General features: G+C 48.3%; 3 protein-coding genes across 3 annotated transcripts; 2 read left to right on the plus strand and 1 right to left on the minus strand.

The window, feature by feature from the left end:
• The first annotated feature begins 1,875 nt into the window (after positions 1 to 1,875).
• Positions 1,876 to 6,196, plus strand: LOC101766383 (multicopper oxidase LPR1 homolog 2-like). Its single transcript, XM_022826976.1, is given in 4 exon segments — positions 1,876 to 2,432; positions 4,077 to 4,824; positions 4,827 to 5,566; positions 5,701 to 6,196. Coding segments are annotated over 4 exon segments (1,782 nt in total). The 5' UTR covers positions 1,876 to 2,192; the 3' UTR covers positions 5,755 to 6,196.
• Positions 6,197 to 7,577: 1,381 nt separating this feature from the next.
• LOC101765974 (factor of DNA methylation 4) lies at positions 7,578 to 13,391 on the plus strand. The gene is made up of 7 exons (XM_004968026.2): positions 7,578 to 7,706; positions 10,101 to 11,024; positions 11,154 to 11,335; positions 11,748 to 11,837; positions 11,931 to 12,218; positions 12,354 to 12,566; positions 12,759 to 13,391. Exons 2-7 carry the CDS (start codon positions 10,130 to 10,132, stop codon positions 12,984 to 12,986), a joined length of 1,896 nt encoding a protein of 631 aa, XP_004968083.1. The 5' UTR covers positions 7,578 to 7,706; positions 10,101 to 10,129; the 3' UTR covers positions 12,987 to 13,391.
• Positions 13,392 to 13,628: 237 nt separating this feature from the next.
• Positions 13,629 to 15,632, minus strand: LOC101769102 (multicopper oxidase LPR1 homolog 4-like). Its single transcript, XM_022827265.1, is given in 4 exon segments — positions 13,629 to 13,850; positions 13,938 to 14,336; positions 14,339 to 15,400; positions 15,489 to 15,632. Coding segments are annotated over 4 exon segments (1,623 nt in total). The 5' UTR covers positions 15,597 to 15,632; the 3' UTR covers positions 13,629 to 13,796.
• Between the last annotated feature and the right edge of the window lie 314 nt (positions 15,633 to 15,946).

Below are 15,946 nucleotides of genomic sequence, written 5' to 3' on the forward strand. Positions count from 1 at the left end.
GGCCTAGGCGATTTCGCCACCTTCCCGGCCTCAAACGCCAAAACTTTCTGTACTAAAGTTGTAGATCTTTTCGAGCCATACAATTTAGACACCAAGTTCACCCTAATTGGAGTCTGGAAGAGGTAGATATGTCTCATGCAAGATCTACTACTTCTGCGGGCCTTCTGACCTTCCAATCTTGAGTTTCCCTTAGCTTGACCACGAGATTGACTTGCCAAATCACCACATACTTCGCCTCTAAGTCATCTGGAATGATGGTTCATCGAATGTGGGCCTATGGGTCCTGGGCCAATCGGCTTACCCTCTTTTGGTCTCTGCTGGTCCTCGTCTTTCTCGTGTAGATTTCTTGTGTTGTCCAAAGTCCATGTCCAAATTCAATTTGTAGAAAAACACTTCATTTATGTCGTATTCCTGTGATTTTACAATATGGTCCAAAACACAACACATATACGAATATGGGGTTATTTTAGGTGCCAAGTGGTGGGTTAGTATAAGAATATGCATGAAAACACCATTCAAATCGCACTAAAAGTATTTCAATAATGAGCATCAACAGAGCACTTCTAATTAGCACGTGCGTCAGGAGGGCCGCCAGTGCTCGATCCCCGAACTTTCCATTTTTGGAAAATTATAATTTCCGCAACTTTCGACTTATATCATAACTTCGATGCATAACTTTAGACTAACAACTTCCTATGATATAATTATTTGGGAAAATATTCGGTGAAAACCACCACCTTGGTGGAAACGTGAAAACCACTCTAAAATTCATACTTAGAAATTTTCAAAAAAATTAAAATGATGCACACATTGTGTATCTATAGATTTACTTTATTACAAAAGTACATCTAGACAAATTATAAATGTGCATAGTTTCAATTTTTTTAGAAACTTCTAAGTATGATAAGATAAAATTTTTGCAATTCATATGAACTTGAATTTTATCATTTTCATATGAATTTTTTTATAACGAGTTTGCATCTCAACTTTTGCAACAAAGTACATCTAGACAAATTATAAATGTGCATAGTTTCAATTTTTTTAGAAACTTCTAAGTATGTTGTTTAGAGGGGTTTTCATGTTTCCACCGAGATGGTGGTTTCCATCGAATATTTCCCCAAATTATTTAGCACAACTTAGATTGTATGCAGATCTTATGCATACAATTTGTACATACAATTTCTAAGGAATAAGTTTGTATTTTTATTTTTACAAAGTTATAAGTTTATACACATGATTTATACGCATAATGTTTTTCTAATAACAACTTACGTGATAAATTTAGTAACGAAACTTTTATTATTTACATAACTTATATGCATAATGTTTTCTACAACTTTTATAAGAATGTTGTTAAACAACTTATATATGTAACTTATATGGATAATGATATTTACTTGATTACAAATGGTACGAACAAAATAATTGAACAAAAGATGGAAAAGAAAAAGAAACAGAAACGTGCGGCGTGCGGGCGCAAAGCGCGTAGCAAGCGTCGTTTGGCACGGTGGACCCCGCGGGACCCGGCCGCTTCGCGTCGCGTGCTAGGAAGCGCGCTGACGGCTGACGCGCGCTGGTAGGTTCAACTTCGCGGCCATGCCACCCTTATACCCAAGGCTACCATTCCCTGCATATCTGTCCACAGCACGTCAAAATTTATGTAATTATCTCGATTTGACGTCAGAAAATAATTAATTAATAAATCAATAAAGCATGATAAAAAGGAAACTTGTATAACGAAATTTGGTAGGAAGAGGACCTTCCCCATGTGAACAGAGAGAAATATTGGCTGACAGCTACTGCTATTCCATTTTTATGCTCGAGAACAATCAGAATATCAGATAATTGGTTCGAGAGGAGAGCAGAACGCCACATCTTCCCCCCAGCAAAAGTGAAATTCCAAGTCCACTAAAAACCAATGACACTCCCCAAGTCTAAAGCGGTCGAGATTCCTGCCCCCGGCGGCCGTCCTTAGATTTTTCTCTCGTCACCGGTCACCTCAAAACCAAGAACCAGGGGACAAACAGCGCAGTGCCGATCGGCCCATCCGCGTGCCAGCGGCAGCGGCAGGAAACTCCGAGCTCTCTACCAAGAATCTCCCCTCCCCTCTCCCCTCCAATCCTTGGCTACCTCTCTTCGTCTTCGTCCTCCACACCGTCAGTGACTCGGTGACATTGCTCGGCGTTTCAGCAATGGGGGAGAGGAGGTCCGCTTGCTTGCTCGCGGTGGCGATGGTGTTGTTGCAGGCGGCGGCGGCGGCGGTGCTCGGTGGGGGCGAGCGGAGCGGTGGCGGGGCACTTCTGGACCCGCGAAGGCTGGAGAAGTTCGTGGACGAGCTGCCGGACATGCCGAGGCTGCGCGGGTACGGCGTCACGGAGGGCGGCGCGCTCGTCGCCGGCAACCTCACCATCGGCATGTACGACACCACCTGGGTAAGTACGCGAAACTCGATCGATATACTCTCCTTTATACAGTTTTTGGTTGATTTGTATGCATGATTTGTATCTTGCAAAAGGTTAATTTGTTCGATATGTTCTACGGCCTTCGAAACAAGATCGTCCAACTTAGTACGTCAAAAGAGTTATACGGTACGAACAAGGGGAGGACTCTGAACAATTCGCAACGACCTAGAGGCTAGAGTGCATCTGCGTAGGACTCCTGTTCAGTGTGTTCGTTGACTCTGTTTTCAACCGTACCCTCTGCAAATGCAGACTCATGATGTGTGCAGAAAAAGAAAAATGCTAGGTAAAACTTATGATCAAGGCTCTGTTTGGATAGCTAGAGCCGATAAAAACGGGATAGTTCAAAGCTGGGTTAAAAGCTTGATCTTGGGGTCATGGTGGGCTAGATTATTGCTTTTGGAATATAATTGTCTATTTTACCCTTAATTGCCACTCTACTCTCTCCGAGCAAATTAAATTTCAGTGGTAGGGTATTTTAAGCTGATGGGTATTTTGATCTTTTTGCAGTAGGTAAGTGATGACAGTTAAACCTGTTCGGTTACCTGGTAATGTTCGGATCAGCTAGAGCCAATATTAACTTGTTAGCCTTGGCTGGGTGGGACCCAAATAGACCCTAAATTGATTTAGGTTGCAAGGTAAAAGCAACACATCAAGAATAATTACTTTATTTGATTGTGCTGTTTCTCAAGGCTTGTGCACGGAATCGTTCGTCTTTAAAAGCGACATGGAACTCTAAATTATTTAGTATTAAAAAAGATTGAAAGATTGCACATACTCGTCTGCAATCTTCTGAATGATGCATAGCATGTTGACAAAATTGTTGAAAGGTATTGAAAGTAGCAGTGTTCTTTTCTCGGCTCTTTACTCCAAAATTGTTTTTAAGCTCATCGGCTCGTTATGAAATTAAAGCGAATACTGTTAGGTGATCGCAACGAATTTTTTTGTAGAAAGGAAGAAGGTTAGATGAAAAGTGAGAGGACACTGTGTGCTGTCATGCACTAACTAGAGTCGTTGTTAGCTCCTTGGATTGGAGGGACCGGCCTCTTTGGAGGTTCTATATAGGAGAACCTGCGAACTGAACTGAACTTAATCCATTCTTCTAAGAAACAGCAAGGGTTTCAGTAGTTTCGTGCTGATCTATAGCATATTTCCACATTCTTCTGCACTTACAATTCGTCGAAAAATAGGGCTATAGAAGGTGAAATGGAGATGTAAAAGGCACCCTCTGACGAATGGTGCCTTCAGCATGGTGGATCAGATTCACGAGCCACGACGACCGGCCAGTGGCCACCGATCAGTCTCACACTAGAATGCTAGTCAGCACTATCACAGTCCATGTAGCTCGATCATGGGCCACGCCCCCCACCTTATCATCAATGGCGGACAATAATTCAGAGTCTTGGAGCCCATTCAGCTTCCAGCCAGTGCCTTTTTGCAGACTTCGCACTTTCGCAGCAGCATCATAGTTCATGTGGGTTTGCCCTTCAGTGTCACCATCGCAATTCGCAAAGCATGGCAATTTGAAAAGCTATTTCTTTTTTTGCGAGCAATTTGTAATGTGAAATAAAATTCACTGTCTGAATTATTGATTTTTCTCCATGTGACTTGTGCCAGAAATTCCACCGCGACCTTCCGGCGACGCGGGTCTTCGCCTACGGCGCCAGCAGGGAGGCGGCCACGGTACCGGGCCCCACCATCGAGGCCATGCGGGGCGTCCCCACGCACGTGACGTGGGCCAACCACCTCCCGGCCAGCCACTTCCTCCCGTGGGACCCGACGCTCGCCACCGCCGCAGCGGCGGGCGCGCGCGGCGTCCCCACCGTCGTGCACCTCCACGGCGGCGTGCAGCACTCCTCCTCCGACGGCCACTCGCTGGCCTGGTTCACCGCCGGCCTCGCCGCCACGGGCCCGCGCTTCTCGCGGCCGCCGTACGCGTACCCGAACCGGCAGCCGCCCGGGAACCTCTGGTACCACGACCACGCCATGGGCCTCACGCGCGTCAACATCCTCGCCGGCCTCATGGGCGCCTACCGCGTGGTCAGCCCTGGCGAGGAGGCCCCGCTGAACCTGCCGTCCGGGGAGGCGTTCGACCGGAACCTCGTTTTGTTCGACCGCGACTTCCGCGCCGACGGGGCGCTCTTCATGAACCGCACGGGCAACAACCCCGACGTGCACCCGCAGTGGCAGCCGGAGTACTTCGGCTCCGTCGTCGTCGTCAACGGCAAGGCGTGGCCGTACCTCCGCGTGCGCCGGCGGCGCTACCGCTTCCGCATCCTCAACGCCAGCAACGCGCGCTTCTTCCGCCTCAGCCTGTCCGGCGGCCTCCGGTTCGTGCACGTCGGGTCCGATTCGGTGTACCTCGCCGGCCGGTTGCGACGGACAAGTTCCTCGTCGCGCCGTCCGAGATCGCCGACGTCGTGGTCGACTTCGCGGAGTCGAGCGCCGGCGCGGCGGTCCTGAGCAACGACGCTCCAGCCCCGTACCCCGGCGACCCGGGCGACAAGGCGGAGCCCGTGGCGGTAATGAAGTTCCTGATCGAGGACGCCGCCACGGAGCCGGACACCTCGGCCGTGCCGGCGTCGCTGATGCCGCACTACCCGAGGCCGGACGCGCGGGAGGCGGCGGCGACGCGGCGCATCACCATGTACGAGTACACCAAGAACGGCACGGACGAGCCGACGCACCTGTACCTGAACGCGCGGTCGTACATGGAACCGGTGACGGAGACGCCGAGGGAGGGCACGTCGGAGGTATGGGAGGTGATCAACCTCACCGACGACAACCACCCGCTGCACGTGCACCTGGCGCTCTTCGCCGTGCTGGAGCAGCGGTCGCTCCGCCGCGTCGACGAGTTCAGGGACTGCATGGTGCGCCGGAACGACGCCGGCGCGTGCGGGATGGGCCGCCACCTCGCCGGCGGCCGGAGGCACGTCGTGCCGCCGCAGGAACGCGGGTGGAAGAACGTCTTCAAGGTGCGGCCCAGCGCGGTGACCAGGATCCTCGTGCGGTTCAAGCCGCTGGCGTCCGACGACGCGTCGCCGGAGGAGGACAGCCGCTTCCCCTTCGACGTCACGACGGGTCCTGGCTACGTGTACCATTGCCATGTAAGTCTTGCTGCACATCTAGTCCATCTGCCGAGATGATTTGATCGATTTCATTTCACCACTCTGTCAATCTGTATTCTGTCCTGAACAAGAATTCTGTTTTTTTCTTGCGTTCTGCCCTTTGATGAATGCAGATTTTGGACCATGAGGACAACGAGATGATGAGACCGATGAAGATTGTGCGTTGAACGACTCCCAGCAAAATTTTATTGAGGATTCGTTTCGCAAAAAGAAATAAAAAGGGTCTGTGTACAAGACACAGGAATTTAGCAAGAACAACTGTCAGATGACTGAACCTCCGAGACACCGAGTGGAGGATAAGACGATACCGCGATAAGATGCCCTTCAAGCTTTGACAGAGAGTTGATTGAGATGAACTGATCCAGTTTGTTGAGATGTTTACACAGTAGGACTAGGAGTGACAAGATATGTCCTGATTCAAAATCTCAAATACAATAACTAGTGTGCCAAGAGCAGACAGCATTTGTCGAAGCAAAATTTATATGGTTCCATAGGTTGTTTATATATGATTGGCCCCAAATGGATGGCTAATTTTGACACGCATTTTTCCACCTCAGGTTACTCCTGCTACAGTATCCTGACAAGGAAAGAGCAATGCCACATTTCAAACATCTGAATTTTGGCTTCTTTGTAGTGGACGTCATGAAACTGAATGATGATCCAACGGTCAAGGCACGATCTTCAACCCATTTCCCATCTTTCTCCGTCGTGCCCCCGCTTCAGAGTCATGGACTCATGGTGACCACCGTCGACGCCTTGGCTCCGACATGTTCGGCGTGCTTGGATGCATGCCCGCCACACCCATATGCAGCGCATCGCACGAAAATGGCTACTGCTTGATTCCTGTCAAATCTTTGGCGCGCCACACGAAACTAGTTCATTTCTGCACTCGTGGCTTGCCTAATTATGGTGCTGTTTTTCCGCACCACAACTGCGGCGGTGGCGCTCGCGACTTGGCAGAGCGTGGCCTGCATCCAAGCAACCCGTTGTCTTCGCTTGCTACCACTGTGGAAATCTATCGCTCTTTCGTCGGCGCCTGCAGTCAGCAATATCCTCACCGCTCCCATGTTTGTCAACGCCGCTAGATGGGCACCTGCGACCTTTGATCTAACCTGGCAGTAACCAAACCTCTCTTAAAATCCGAAATCATTGCGACTGGAGTGTAACGCAAGCAAGAAACGCATTGACTCGAAACTGCAAGAACACAGTCACTCAAAGTATAGAAAAGTGTGATAAGAAAATCTCTATCCAAAGTTTGGTGAAAGCCTTTAGTCACCGGGTTTTTTATTTTACCAAAAGCCCTCGTAATTTCTTATGGTCACGAGCCCTCGTGCATTTGATGCTTTCTGCTTTGTGAAATTAAAAGTTAATAAAATAGGCTGAATGGCAAGGTAATCAATATGTCAAAATATGAGTGGTAATTTTACGAAGACCATCTTAGCAGTGGCAAATTTGTGAAGCCACATATTTAGAGTGGTAAAATTCTAAAATTTCTCTTCCTAGGTAGGAATGGTACGAAAGTTCTACAACTGGACCATTTGGTTGCTAGCTACTACTCTATTTGCCAACATCTAACTTTTAGTAAGTGTGGTAAGAAAAAAGGTGGCAAAGGTATTTAAAGTCACATGTTGTCATGGCAAAATGAATCTTGCCACACTTTTTAACTCTAACTCTACGGCACGTGGAGCTAAAAAAATCTAGCTGAAGTTTTTTTTTATACTTGTGCCTAGTTGTCAACCAAACACCAACCAACGTAGTCAAATGTGGCTAAAGTTAGACCAAACGACACCAAAATGACAAAATCACTCGATGGTGAAATTGGATTTTGGGTTTTTGCCGAGGGAGGCAATGAGGCCTCACACCAATCAGCCCCAATTCCTCTTTTCTTTTTTCAGCTGTTTTAAAACAAAAGGAGAACAAAAGGGGGAAAAAAAGGAGAAGAGGACTGGACTACTGGAGTTCACGCCACTTTGACACTCCACCTGTCCGTGGCCCACTGTCCACACGACACAACGCACGCATCGAACTGGACAGACGCGGCGTGGGGGGGAGGCAGCGCAAAACCCTCTTCCTCGCACGCCCCGCCTCCACCGACCGCCGCCGCCGCCGATCGCCGGAGGTATCCCCCACCCCTTCCTCCCCTTCACCCTTCCCTCACCCGCGTCTGTGTAGCGGTCTCTGCTGGGGGCTTAATTTCGCTGGGTGGAAAGGATGAAAACCCTGCCCACCCAACTCCAAGTCGTCCAGGCGGCCCCCCTTGGGAGGGGATCGCTGGGGAATGCGGGTTTTCTCGTCGCTCCGTGCGGCGATCGGGAGCGCGCGGCGCGGGTTTTCGCTTGTGAATTTTGGGCTTCGTCCGATCTGATCAGGGGTTGGAGATCTCGTGGGGTTCGATCCGGTGGCGACGCGTGGGGAAGGGAGTGGTCCCGTACGACAGAGATTTGTAGCCCAATGCATGCGCGGTGGGGTATTTTATTCTAGGGCGAGCCGAAATGCCGTTTTATCCCGGTCGATTGCTTTCCCAAGTCCTAAGATCCACTAGACTGGTTACTTAATTTTTTTGTAGGGTCCTGTTTACTAATGATTGAAGCATGTATGTGCTTCCATATAGTGGAATCTGGCATCTATGCCAAGTTTATCTGTGTCAGCGTGCGGTTAGCACCTTTGCATCCCCTTCACTGTGAAAAGTATGCTAGTTCATGAATTTGGCAGTCAGGCCTTTGCCCCCATTGTGCTTTGATTATTCTGAAGGTCTGAATTCTGAAGTCTCTGACGGGAGAATCGTTCGTACGAGCTTACTCTCTGCATCACAGTGCTCTGGGATTTGTTTACTTTTCAGAATTGGAGTTGTACTGTGTTGTTATATGTACACTTTGTAGTCGTGCATGATTTCTATTCTAAATTTCACCACGCTATCCATTGCATGGTTAGGCAAAATGCTGGTGGATGCAGTTTTAGCTACTTCAGTTTGCAGTTCACACCTCTTTCTTCTCCTTGGGCTAGATTTATATAGTGAATGAATGCGTACATGTTTGTTGCTTTGGCATAACCTTTTCAAAATAACTCTGCTTTACATTTGCCATATTTCCAAGCTCACTGGATGTTTTTTTGTTAGTGGTACTTTCATTTGGTACAGATTTTGTCGCATAAGATTATCTGCTAATCAGGCCAGTTTCAAGTGCAAATAAATGGATTACTGTGCAACCAGTTTTTGGGAACTTAGTGGTGTTATGGCATGTCTGCTCCATTGAGTGTGATTACTTACAAAAGTATTGCTGCTTCCTATTTCACTAAACTTTATGAAGTTTGTGCAATATAGAGATGATGAGATGGATCTTGTGATGCCTACCACCTAATCAAGTTATGCTTCTGCCTTTTAAACTTATGCAATCGATGTTTACCAATCTCATTCTTTTTTTACATCCTTTTAATCCTAATATTGGGTGTGCATCACCTCCAGTACAGCTTTACCTCACTGCATGACAGCATCCTGCTCTCCCCTTGCCCGCATGTTTTCTTGATTCATGGCAGACATTTTCAGCCATATAGATCATCTATTAAAGATCAAATCTGAGTTGCTTGAAGTTGTCATTGCTGTCTTTGTAAACCTGTGTTGTATGAGATTGTTGTGATTCTTGGTATTCCTTTTTGAGCGGTGGGGTTTAGGAAGGGAGGACTTTTCAACATATAGCGTCCTAGTTATCAATGAAACTAATGACTTAATATATTGCATCTGCTGCCTACCTTGCTGCTGCCCTGTGTATCACACGCGAGTCCACCTCTCTAGTGCTGGTTGATGGCTCAGTTCCTCACTTTACGGCTCACTGTATACTTTATGAGAAATTTCAGTAAAGGCATTTCGATCAAGTGCCATTAGTTAGATCTTGTGATTGAGGGGTGTTGGGTAGAATCAGATAAATAAAAATGTCTTTTGTACAATTAAACAGGCGCTGTTTTATCCATTTTGCCAAATTTGGGAGCTAGTTTTTTTGACCGAAGTCAGCAGGGGAAGCCCCAACCTATTTTTTTTATATTTTTTTATTCCAGACCTGTTTAATTCGCTCCCACGGAGAGTCGAATCCAAACCTGCTGGATGCTACTCAGGTGCTCTAACCACTAGGCTAGAGGCCCTTTCACAATTTGGGAGCTAGTTGTTTACTCATTTTATTGATATGCTTTAAATATTCCTTTTGTCCTTGCCAATGGAGAGATTTTAAATGTGTCTTGCTTAATTGTATAGCAATTGTAAACTGGATGCTGAAATCTGCTAAAACTGATTCAATCAAGTATGTTTCAGATACCTTAGATGAACAATGTTCATGTTATGAGAAGCTTGTAAAGTGTACCAAATGAAGCTATACACACATAAGACATGTTGAGGGTTGTTTGCTATGTTGGTTTTCGTGTTGTTCCTCTACACCATTCCAAGCTTTCATACATTTTCAATTAATGTTGTATGTTGACCAAGTTAATCAAAATGCTGAATTTATTTTCTCGTTTATTTATCCTCTAGGTCATTGCACGCTAACCTTCTATCTGAAAATGGGCTCTAGTTCAGAAGATGATTATGAAATTAGTGATTCTGAGATTGATGAGCGTGAAGCGGAGGTTTATGAACAATTAAAATCAGGAAACATAAAAGTGAAAGATCGTGAGGCCTACAGTTGTCCATTCTGCAGGGACAAAAGGAAAAAAGATTACAGCAAGAGTAACCTACTTCAGCATGCCACAGGAGTAGGTTCAGCTGCTAATCGACAAGCAAAAGACAAGGCAACCCACCGTGCCCTTGCCAAATATTTGAAGGATGAATCTGCCAGGTCATCTGAGCCACAGACACAACTGACCGTGCTTATAGAGCCTCAAAATCTCGGAAACAGAGATGATCAGTTTGTCTGGCCCTGGATGGGTGTTCTAGTTAATGTGCCTACTGAGTGGAAGAATGGGCGCCAAGTTGGAGAGAGTGGAAATCGGCTGAAGGAGCAACTTTCACACTTCTGCCCACAGAAGGTTATTCCTTTGTGGAACTATAGAGGTCATACAGGCAATGCCATCGTTGAGTTTGCCAAAGACTGGACTGGCTTCAAAAATGCACTAGCCTTTGAAAATCATTTCGAGGCAGAGGGTTATGGCAAAAGGGACTGGAAGCTGAAGAAGTACCGAGGGTCAGAGATGTTTGGATGGGTTGCAAGGGTTGATGATCATAGATGTCAAGGGCCTATAGGAGACCATTTGCGAAAAAATGGTGATCTGAAAACTGTTGGTGATCTTGAAAATGAAGGGATCCGTAAAACTGATAAGCTTGTCGCTAATTTAGCAAGCCAGATTGAAGTAAAGCACAGGCATGTGCAAGAACTTGAATCCAAGTGCAATGAGACAACTGCATCGCTTGACAGGATGATGGAGCAAAGGGAGCAGCTCCTCCAGAATTACAATGAAGGTTTCTGTTGATCTTTTACTATTGATATATGTTTTACTATTTGAATTGTCAACATATATATCCATTTCTGTCCTCTAAGCATAAATGGAACTTCCAGTTGATAGTCTTTTATACTTTTTTTCTTACCAGAAATTCGCAAGATCCAGCAAATTGCTCGTAGGCATTCACAGAGGATCATTGATGAGAATCAAAAGCTACGTTCAGAGTTGGAGTCCAAGATGCAGGAACTTGACTCAAGATCCAAGGAGCTTGATGAGTTAGCTTCGCAAAGCGATTACGACAGAAGGAACCTTCAGCAAGAGAAGGAAAAGGTGTGTGATGGTTTATTGCTATTCTGCAGCTTTCTCCATTAAGAATTTTGAAGTTTGTGTTCTCTGCAGCCTTCATGCAACAATGATACCCCTTTCATTATGTATCTTCCTGGGATAAAACTTAAAAGCTAGTTGATTTTGTCACCACTACTTTATTGATCCCCTTTAGCAACCTATTGGTTAGTGTTTTGGTGATAATCTTATAGATGACTCTTCAATGAGTAAATGGATCCAAATTTCTCTATGACCCTACCATCCTTAATCTCGGGCAGTATAGTGATAACAAAATTCTACTTTGTCGGGCAGTATAGAGATAACCTATTGGCTAGTGATGAAATGCAGGGTGCTGTGAGGTAAGTTCTCTTTGGTGTGATATTCATGCAACTTATTTCAAGCTTGTGGTTGAATGCAGAACCAAATGAAAACTAAGCATCTTAAGATGGCAACAATGGAGCAACAGAGGTCCGATGAGAACGTTCTTAAGCTTGTGGAAGAACACAAGGTTTGGTTCTTGGTCAAATATATATTGTTTTATGTTATTTCTTGATAAACTACTATCTATGAGTGTCTTTGTCTTACTGTGTGTAAAATGCAGAGGGAGAAACAAGTTGCTCTGGAAAAAATCCTCAAGTTACAACAGCAACTGGACGCCAAGCAGAAGCTCGAGTTAGATATACAACAGCTGCAGGGAAAATTGGAAGTTATGAAGCATATGCCTGGTGAGGAAGATTCTGAATCAAAGAAGAAGATAAAAGAACTCAGTGAGGATCTACAAGATAAGTATGATGAAATGGAGGCAATGGAATCACTGAACCAGACTCTGGTTATCAAAGAAAGAAAGAGCAACGATGAGTTGCAAAATGCTCGGAAGGAGCTGATAGCTGTAAGCTACCTCATTGTTTAACCCAGTGTCCAATATTATGTTTTGTTGTGCTGTTTCAAATTAAATGGCACTTATATATACTTTTCTTTTGCTCACATCTCATGCCATTCCCCTTCTGGTGGTTGCATGCTGCAGGGCTTTAAGGAGCTTTCTGTTGGCCGAATAAATATAGGTATCAAGAGAATGGGCGAACTTGATCCTAAAGCATTCGGAAATGCTTGCAGGAAAAGGTTATCGAAAGATGATGCAGAAGTCACTTCTGCTATCCTTTGTTCAAAATGGGAAGATGAAATTAGAAACCCAAACTGGCACCCTTTCAAAGTTGTATTGATTGATGGAAAAGAAACGGTACGGACCCCGATCAGTTACAGTTGCTTTCCTGCTTCCCTAATTCTGGATATAATTGAGTCAATTACAATTTCTATTCATGCTTCCCTAATTCTGGTTTATAACTTGAGTCATTAGTTTCATGGAGGCCTTGCAGTTTTGCAAGTAGTTCCATGCTACATTCTAGCATCTGATGGGCATTCTCTGGTGCAGGAAGTTCTTTCAGAGGAGGATGAGAACCTTAGCAAGCTGAAAGAAGAGCACGGCGAAGAAATCTATGTGCTGGTAACAAAGGCATTGGTTGAGATCAATGAGTACAATCCCAGTGGCCGCTACCCTGTACCAGAGCTGTGGAACTTCAAGGAGGGCCGGAAAGCAACCCTGAAGGAAGCCGTCCAGCATGTCATGAAGCAGTGGCGGACTCACAAGAGGAAGCGTTGATCCATTTGTCATGTTGGGTTCTTCTGCCTGAGCTCTGCTGTGCTGGACACTTGAACTAGGCAGGGTGTCGACGGTTTAAGTTAACTCCTAATGGTGATATTGGGTGTAGGCTATGGTTTACTAATATTAGATTTAAGTTGCTGGGGTTCTTCTGGATTCTCCTGCTTTAGCATTGACATGAAATGCTGCTGTAATTTCAGAATGTGAACAGCGTCATGGACCTACTGTCCAACTTGCCGAAGCAGAGGCATGTTAGAGCTTTCTGTTCATGCATCTTAGATGTGATGGGCAATGCTTGGCAGGCATATGTCCCTGCAGCACTCTTGAACGGCAAAAGTTTCTGTCAGTAGTTATTTAAGTATGCTGATGGGTGATATCATGGTTTAAAATTTCCAAGTGCCTGCAGTAACCTTGCCACGTAGTTTTTATGTGCTTTTGCATTTTTGTGATCTGGCTGCATTATACTGCTCTTCTTTCTACAACTACTAATAGAAGTAATGCTGGACATAACTAGAACGTATTGACTGCATCAAGGAGTAGAAAACAGAGGCAATCTACAACTGACGGATGACAAAGAATGCATATATAAATCATATACTTGCCAATCAACAGTATGATCAAAATGCTTACAAATGAGTTAAACAATAAATTAAAATTTACATATAAATAAATGAACATGAAATCGGAAATGCAATAATGAACATTTGTGTTCTTCATGGATGTTTCTGATCCCCGGAATTATCAGTTCCTCCGCAGGCAACAACTACTCTTCATCAACCAACACTGACTTACTGGATCTTGGAAATCTCTTCACGGAAGCAGCTTCAGTGGCCGGATCATGGCGTTGTCTTCGTGATCCAGGATCTGGACAGGATCACGATGCCACGTCAGAATATTTGTGGATTGGGACGATACATGAATGAATGAATCAGGGGAAGAGGTGGCGCTTACGTGGCAATGGTAGACGTATCCAGGCTCCGCCGTGGCGTCGAAGGGGTAGGGCTGGTCGGTGTCCACCAGCTTGAACGCCACCACCACCGTGGTCACGAACCCCGGCGGCATCTTCACCACGTTCTTCCACGTCTTCTCGTGCTCCGGCACAGTCACGACGGGCCCGACGGCGTGCCGGTCCACGCCGCACCTGACGGCGTCGTTGACCTGCGCCATGCAGCCGGCGAACGCCTGCAGGTCGAGGAGCTGCTGCATCTTGACGGCCTGGAACATGCCCAGGTGGATGTGCAGCGGGTGGTTGTCGCCGGTGAGGTTGATCACGTGCCACAGCTCCGTCGTCCCCGACCGCGGCGTCTCCGTCACGGGGTCCTCCAGCCGCAGCCCGTTGATGTAGAGGTGCGTCGACACCCCGACGGCGTCAGGTACTCGTACATCACGATGTGTCTCGTCTCCGACGCCGGCCCCGGCGACGCCACGCCCGCGTACGGCACCTCGCGGTCCGGCACCGTCGAGTTGTCCGGCGGGTCGCGGGGACCGTTCGGGGTGACCACGAACTTCATCACCTTGCCGTTGAGCGGCCCCGGCGCCGCGCCGGTCGGGAACGGGTGCGGCGCCGAGTTGAGCATCTCGACCTCGGCCGTCGGCGACGCGAAGGAGTCGACGACGACGTCGAAGATCTCGGCGGGGGAGATGAGGAGGCTGGGCACGGTGACCGGCGCAGTGAGGTAGGACGCGTCGGAGCCGACGACGTGGAAGGGCGTGCCGTCGGAGAGCGAGACGTTGAAGTAGCGCGCGTTGCTGGCGTTGAGGATGCGGAGCCGGTAGCGGCGGCGGTGCACGGCGAGGAACGGCCACGCCTTGCCGTTCACGGTGACGACCTCGCCGAAGTACTCGGGCTGCCACTGCGGGTGCACGAGCGGCGCGGCCCCCGTGGAGTTCATGTACAGCGAGCCGTCGGCGTTGAAGCTGCGGTCCGCGATGACGAGGTGGAGGTCGTCGCCGTTGCAGGGGAGGTCCATTGGCGCGTAGACCTCCGGCTTCTCGATGACGTAGGTGCCGAGGAGGCCGGCGAGGAGGTTGGCGCGGGTGAGGCCGAGCGCGTGGTCGTGGTACCAGAGGTTGCCGGGCGGCTGCACGTTGGGGTACGAGTACGTGGCCTGCGTCCACGCCGGCCCCGTCTCGCGGAACCCGGCGGTGAACCATGCGAAGGCGCTGCCGTCGGACTGCGGCGGGTGGGCGCTGCCGTGGAGGTGGACGACGGTGGGGACGCCGCCGTGGTTGGGGATGGCGGTGGGCACCGTGGGGTCCCACGGAAGGATGTGGCGGTCGGGGAGGTGGTTCTCCCACGTCACGGCGAGCGGCACGTCGTGGCGGGCGACGATCGTCGGGCCCGGGAACGTTGCGGAGTCGGCGCACTGACCGTACACGAACACCGGCGTCTCCGGCAGGTCGCGGTGGAATTTCTGCCGGCCACGAGTGAAATTGCGTCAGCGTAGTCCACGAGTCAACGTAGTGTAGAATTTTTTCCGATCGTCAGCTCTGTACACGTACCCACTTCTTTTGGAACATGCCGATGGTGAGGTTGACGGGCACGACGCGGCCCTGCTGGAAGCCGTAGCCGCGGATCTTGGGCATCTGAGGCAGCGGGTCGACGTACATCTGCAGCGACCCCGCCACCTTCTGTAGCAGCGCGCTCGTCACCGGCGGCGGCGGCGCCTGCGCGGACACCGCAACTCCGGCAACCACGACCGCCACCAGCGCCGGCAGCACGGCAGCTACGCGGCGCAGCATCCACGCGTGGTTCCCCTTCCCCATGATCTGCATCAGAGACATTACAGCCAAAAACGAAAGAATGCGATGACGAATTTCTGCATGTAACCTGGGTAGTACTTGAGAGGAGCAGAAGACTGATCAAGTTGACCTTGCTGGAGAGGGGCATGCAGAGTGAGAGGCTGGAAGGAGACAAGGGGCGTGTGGCTGACACACGACTGATGGAGCTGCCAATCCAG

This window comes from Setaria italica, chromosome V (assembly GCF_000263155.2).
Source record: "Setaria italica strain Yugu1 chromosome V, Setaria_italica_v2.0, whole genome shotgun sequence".
Classification (NCBI taxonomy): domain Eukaryota; kingdom Viridiplantae; phylum Streptophyta; class Magnoliopsida; order Poales; family Poaceae; genus Setaria; species Setaria italica.